This window comes from Chaetura pelagica, unplaced genomic scaffold (genome assembly GCF_000747805.2).
Source record: "Chaetura pelagica isolate M959 unplaced genomic scaffold, ChaPel_1.0 scaffold420, whole genome shotgun sequence".
Classification (NCBI taxonomy): Eukaryota; Metazoa; Chordata; class Aves; order Apodiformes; family Apodidae; genus Chaetura; species Chaetura pelagica.
Window position 1 is genome coordinate 251,053 of NW_009951919.1, and position 7,233 is coordinate 258,285.

At 39.4% G+C, this 7,233-nt stretch overlaps 1 protein-coding gene across 1 annotated transcript in view; it reads right to left on the reverse strand.

The window, feature by feature from the left end:
* Window positions 1–7,233, reverse strand: part of MAML1 (mastermind-like 1 (Drosophila)) — a 10,585-nt gene that overhangs the window by 1,962 nt on the left and 1,390 nt on the right. The window contains exons 4-6 of the mRNA XM_009995582.1: window positions 6,257–7,233; window positions 4,571–4,795; window positions 1,164–1,278 (exon numbers count right to left, since the gene is read on the reverse strand). Of these exons, the coding sequence (XP_009993884.1) occupies window positions 1,164–1,278; window positions 4,571–4,795; window positions 6,257–7,233 (1,317 nt within the window). The remainder of the gene's footprint in view (window positions 1–1,163; window positions 1,279–4,570; window positions 4,796–6,256) is intronic.

Consider the following 7,233-nt stretch of genomic DNA (forward strand, 5'->3'; position numbering starts at 1 on the left):
AAAGAGTCTTACTGGAACAGTACAGTGAGGAGGTAGTACACGTACCAGGATTTAAGATGCAAAAACAATAGTTACAATCATAGTAATAAGGAACAAATAATTTAAATAATGCTGATGTTCATTATAGCAAAACGTGCTCTATTTCTAATGGGTGTCCTACTGCATTTCTGTAGAAAAGTGTCAGGAGGAAAAAAAATATTTCAGGGCAATATTTGAAGGATACTACTGGTCCCTGTTAATACACAATCCTTATGTATTGGTATCAAGTTTTTGCAGTTCAGTAACTAAACCCAGTCACAGCTATACTAGACACTGCATAACCAGCAGTGCTGTCAGAATGAGGGCATCACATTTCCATCTGCATCTTTTCCCTTCAGTATTTATTTCTGTGGGAACACAGAGTAAGGAAACAAAATGAAGGGACTAAGCATTTTTTTATACTTTAGATTTATGAAAATAGACAAGTGGTTTCTTGATGACCTATTAAGTAAGGAGTTTTCAGGTACGGAGATGAGTTTTTACTGTTCTCTAGTTCTACATGCATAAAGCTATTCCAGCTGAATGGTAACATCATCTACTATTTATCAGTGTTAACACACTGAAGACCTACCAAGCTGCTGCTTCTATAAGAAAAAAAAAGAAGAAACCAAAACATGCAGGACACAAAAATATGGCTCGAATTGCATTCCCTTCTAAAGGCAGCATGGATAAGAACATTGGAGAATTTTAAACTCATCCTAGTAGATGAGAAAAACAATATTTTTCTTTAATATGGGCTTGTGACATTAACAAGCAGTAGAGATGTCAGGCCTCAGAAAAACACCCAAATCTTAAGATCACAGAAAGATATGAAAGTTAAGGAGCGTTTACAACCTGCAATGGGAAATGGTAGTATAAAAAGGCCTTGAGAACAATGAAGGTACTTAAGAATTTTAACCACTTCCAACACAATATAAGAATCAGAAGCTTAAGTTGTCCCAGATATCTGGGTTAAGGAAAGCTGTTAATTTGCAACTAAGTGTACATGTCTAGAAGCTTTCAGTGATGTGGGAAGATGTTGTAATAAATTAATTAAAAGCTCTCCAGTCCAGGAAATTTGAAGACACCTTGCTTTTTACTCCTGATATTCTTCTGCCATTATTTCAATTGCCATGTCTACTCACCTGTGAACTGTCCAACCTGCTGCTGATATGGATTCTGTGGCTGATCCTGATACTGGGGGGGTGGCCGAGTCAGATGCCGCTTCAGCTGCTGCTCCTGCTGCTGCCGCTGCTTCTCCTAGGAAAGGTGCAATGCAAGACAATTAGAAAACAAGTTAACCTTTTTCCAGGGGTGACTATCTCGGACAGAAGCAAGCTATCTGGATACTTTTACACCAAGCTGGTAATTAAAGGGCCTTCTGCAGCCTTAAAGTCATTCAGATCTTTGTACCCAAGGTACAAACACAGTCAGTTTAATCTGATGAGTGACAAGACTAAAAGCACAGAGACAAAAGGACAACAGCCCACATTTCAGGAGCTAGCTCTTTATATAGCTCTTGTTTTAAAAAATGAAAAAAATATACAAACCCTTAAATACCACACGTTTTCCTAGAAGACTATGGAAAACTGCACAACTATGTTTATAACATAAGCTATAAAAGGTTTGTTACCACTGCTAAAAACCATTTTCTTAACGACGCACCAGTAATGGACACAAACCCTACTAATGATTCAAAATAACCTGCCTCTTTGAAAGCACATTCAACTTTTATCTACTTTATGATAAAAATATTTGAAAAATAAAACAAGCACATTTCATTTGGGAAACTCTTGGGGGAAATGAAACTGAGGGGAATGTTGAGAGTGTGTGCAGGTGCACTAAGAGTACAGTCAAATCCTGACAGCACGAAAAGCCCACAGGCTGCTTTTATAATATCAAACATATCAGGCAGAGCATTTCTGGCTCTTCTTCCACAGGTACCTTCAACTGGACTGGTCTTCTGAGCTAATTAAATAGTGATACTTACCTAAAGCGATACTACTGATAGTTATCTGAAGTTGCACAGAGCACAGAAATTCCCTTCTAAGAGCAGAGGGGCAAAGACACAAGCAATAAGCCTTTAAAGAAGAGACAGTGCAGTGTAATGAATGGGCAGATTCACATTTACTATCATCCTTTTGAAATATCTAGAACTAAGAAACTGTTGAGACATGCAGAGGAATGAAGAGGGCAGGCTGCTTGACAGAAAGGACCTGCTACTTGCAGGACCAGTCAAACCTGAAAGAGGCTGACCACAGAAGCCAAGGAGAGATGCCACAGTTTTGAGAGGAACCCAGAACTGCAGAACCTGGCTCATAACAAAACAAAAGGCAGACTATCAAATGCAAATAAAGCTTTAGTGTCACAGGGAATGGCACTAACGTGACCTGAAACTGAAGTTCTGCTGCAAAATAGAGATCCACTCATTCAGAAATCTTTTTGTAAAACTACATCCCGTATCACACGTATCCAGAGAAATATAAAACTAGAATGCTAACAAGATCTAACCTGACTGGGCAACATGAGGGCAAGAAAGGTGGCAAATGCAACATCCAAGGCTCTTCAGCTCCAAAGCAAAGCTGCTCCTTATTTGGGATCAGAGACCCAGTATCACTATGCAGAATTGAAGATAGGTGTCCCTGCCCATGCAGGGAGGATGCAACTAGGTGATCTTTCAGGTCCCTTCCAACTCAAACCATTCTGTCATTTTATGTAGAAACTAGATGTACTTGCCATAAGTAGGACAGTAATAAAATATTTTCATAATACTGATCCTACAGCAACATGTGCTGGCTAAGCAGCTGCAAATGTGTGAAAAAATCTATTTTGACACTGCTTGAGATATTTATCAATATAAGCAATATTTCCACCACAATATTTCCTTGCCCAAATTGTGTTTTTACCCAACTATCAAATATCTTTACCAATGTTTGGACTATTTTCTTTAAAACTTTGCCAAGCACATTCTTATGATTTTATCTACACTGGGTCAAGAACTGAAGGAGCTTTTCTGTCACCTCAATCTAGTCCTCAATTTTAACACAAGTCTTTAAGTGATCAGAAAAGCTCTTAGATAGGACTTGGCACAGTCACAGCTCCACAATACTGCAGATTCTACTATCCTCTCCCCTCAAAATATTCTCCACAACCAAGATTTCAGTTCAGAGGAGACTCTATCATTTCCCTCTTTCTTGAATAAAGCTTCTGATGGACAGTTGCTGCAATAAAAGTTAAGGTGTCCACGCACACAACCATTACCTGACCGTCTCTCACCACCTCTATTTTCCAAAGTACTATTTCCAGTGAAAATCTTGTCTACCAGGATTTTTTCTAACAACTCGCAACTCTAAAAGCTGTGAACATTCCGATTTATCACCTTTTAACAGTGCTGAAAATTAAGGAAATTACACATTCCCAACTGTTATTAGGTGAAGGACTTCTGAACATTTACATTTTTTAATTTTAAATATTATTTTTTTGATTCTCAGAGGAAAATGTGAGGTTTCGGGTTTTTTTTTCACTAAGTCACTGACTCTTTTTTTTCCCCTCCCATTATCCCCTAAGACAATGCTTTCCATGGCTCTTCATTCCCTCTCCCTCCCACCATTACCTTCAAAGACAAAGCTTTCAGTAGTGCAGATCAATACACTTTTTCCAGAAGACGTGAATACCAGATCTCCCTGGGTCACACAAGTCTTTGAAAATTTATCTTCCCCCTCCTCCATTCCAGATTCTGATAATGTCTCTATATGCACAGTGTCAGTGCCTGGGACATGCCTCCATGAACTCTTAAAAATGCAGAAAAGCACTGATTTTACAGGAATCATGTCCTTTGGGCTGATTCCCTGCTGAAAGACTTGTAAAAGTTTTAAATCTTAGAAAGGTTCACACAAGGAGCCTATTTCCCCTGAGAGATTTTAAAACAGCATTCTGCAGTTTGATGGACAGCAGAGTTAATTTGTTTTGGCAGGATAAGATGCAAGCTGGATGCAGATGACTATTTATTTTCCTCTAACAAGTGAAAAGTGTGTTAAAACTTGAAACATGAACTGGTGTGGATGTCACAGGGAAGAAAGGCAGAAGGCCCAATAAGCTTAGAGTCCCTTGCTTATTGCTTCCATTTTTAAAACTCTACAAAACACATAAACAGTATCCCAAACTTAGATTTTATTTTTGCTCCAATTTAATTTGCATTTCTCCTTCCACAAAGCATTACACCATTGATGGTATGGTTCCTTCTCTCCATGTAGATATTGTACTGCATTTTCACACTACTCAATTCTACCCATTTTATTCACCACTGTGCTTTGTAACAGCAGAAACAATGAAGCCTTGCCAACCAAGTGCTATGTTTTTAATTACTTTTATAGAAACATAGAACAGCAATTATACTTATGATACCAGAGTGCCTTTTATTCTTTACTTAGAATAAAGAAAACCTACATTCCTTATTTTGTAATGTGATAACTATTCAATACAATCTTAAATCCTATTTCAGTCCACCAAAGTAAATCAGTGCAAAGAAAAAAAGCCTTCTGGTCCCTCTCACCTGCTCAGCCAGAAGGTGTTGCTGTCTCTGCTCCATTAGGAATTGCTGCTTCTGTTGCTCCATGAGCAAGTGCTTTTGTTGCTTCATCACTGCTGCTTGCTGCTGAGTGCTGAGATAAGGTGTGTTGCTGTGGTTACCTGCCATGGAGACGTTGGGAGCCTGGGCATTCACACCAGGGCCCGGGACAGAGACAGGAACACGAGGAACGTTAGAAGGGTTTTGATCCTGCAAAGTGTAGAAAACCAGAAAGAGGTTAGTCTTCTAGAGTTTAGAAACTATGTAACTACACAGATGAGGAAAGGCACTTCAGTGGTGATGAAAACAACTTGTATTATTTTAATCATTATTAAATCACTTTTACAGACAAAGTCTACACCAGGAGGGGAATCAACACATCTCAGAAAAATAGAAATTGACAACTACTGCTTATTTGTATATTTACATTATTTAATAAAAATTAGATCAGTTCCTTACGCTTTGCCATCTTTATGCAACAATGTCTTCACCTGTGAACCTTCTAACAGAAAAGGCAAAGTGTGATACAGTTCCCAATTCAGCTAATTAAAGACAGCCAAAAATCCATCTATAAAGTGCCAGACACAGGAGTGACAGATCAGTCAGAAACTCCACAACTTCTGTTCAGCCAGAGATTGTTACTTCTGCTAGCTTGTAAAGACAGTAAATGTTTTTGTGCCTTAGGAAGCACACATTGATCTCAGATTTTTATTTGTACATCAGTGTGGTCTTCATCATACACTAATCAGATCTTTTTCACTGGTGGTTGGTTTTGTTTGGTCGAGGGGACATGTTACTAGCATTGGATTTCCAACAGCTTTTACTAGAGAGCTTTAATCCTTGTAACAAAGACCTTTCTTTTTTTTTTCAACAAGGCCTCTAGTATGTGCACTGCAGGCACGATACAGAATCCCAACAAGTCTGTACCTCCACTCAATACCTAATTTCCACCTACAAAATACCTGTAATATCAGTTCTATGCAAGGCAATGCAGCACCCTCTGGAATTTTCCTTTACAGGAAAACCTGAAGCATATTGCTTCAAGCAAGCAACTATCACTATAACTCATTCTTAAAGATTTATTTCTTTTATATCCCATGCTTCCCGAATCCTCGCAGGTTTAACCAACAACAAATGCTTAGATTTGAAAAGCCCTAAGGAACACCCAAAAAATCAGGAATGCAGCCCCCACTTCCATCTCTTTCCAAAAAAGCTGCAACCAAAGGTATGTTTTTTTATAGTAAGCCAACTCTGACACAAGTAGGGACTAAAAAGAAGGTAAAGAAATCAAAGCTTCTTTGAGAACACTATTTAACACTACAGTTTTACATGAGTTATTTTAGGCAAAAGTTTACAAAGCATCTATTTATCTTTGTAAGTGGAAGCTTTTATGAAGCGTGACATAATTTGTTGACCACGAAGTATATTAAGCTGGAAATCACACATTACCACATGACCTAGAACCAAGTATTACAAGCTGTCCCCACAGGAAAACAAGAGTTCTTGATTCTTATCTTATTGCATATAATAATTTTCTTCTTTAAAATCTTTTGGCAACTGTTTTGAAACAACACTAAGTGATCTGTACCCTAACCTTTACCTATCTGACCACCCTCTTGCAAAACCTTAAAACTGCTACTAAACAAAGGTTAAAAACCCCAGAACATTCACCTGACTGTGTGGCAGTCGGTAGGTAATGTTTCCAGGCTTGGGTTTCAACAGGATCATCCCATTTTGGTCATCACTCACATGAGAGAGCGGTGCCTGCTGGTGCTGCTGGATGTATGCCAACATGGGAGCCTTGTTCTGACCTGGTACTGTCACCCCCTGCTCACATTCTGCTTTGTAATGTGAAAGAGGTTTGGTGTTCCCATAGTCTAGCATTGAGCTTTGACTATTCACAGGGTTCTGGTTCAAGCTGTTTTGCTGATGACCCAAAATGTTCACATGGTAATTGCCTCCAGCTCTTGGGGAGCTTTTATTTCCCAAATTAGACATCATGAGTTTTTGATTGTTGAAGTCAGGCTGGTAAACTGATGGGCTTGTGGGATTTTCCATGGTATACGGGACAGCCAGTGGACTATGAGAAGGCCCAGACTGTTGCCACGTAGACATCTGATTCGTTTGGTGGACTTGTGAAGCTTGCTGCTGGTTCTGCAGCATCTGGTCTCTCTTCTGCTTGGCAGCAATCTGCTGAAGTTGATGAGCAGAAGACATTTCTTTGGCACTTCCTGCACCCTTCCCAGGTAACAACACATTGGAGTGAGGCCTCTGGACGTTCTGAGAGTGGTTTGATGCCTGCATCATGGGCTGATTAGGGTTTTCAGTCAGTGACTGACTGGAAGGCTGAAACATAGCCTGAGAATTACCAACTGCTGGAGAAGCAGCACTTACAGGTACAGAGGCAGCACCAATAAATGCTGGACCTGATGAAGTGGATCTCACCTGGGGAGATCCCATCTGTTCCTGTTCAAAGCGTGCTGGGGAAAACTCAGTCTTTATATTAATATCTTGTGGCAATGGAGTCTGTGCAGCTGAATTTGAAGAATCTGCATCTTTTTTCTCTTCAAAATCTTCATTAAAGAGATCCTTCATGTCTTCATCAGGCACTGATCTATTAAGCTCCTCAATAAGTTCCTTCCATTCCT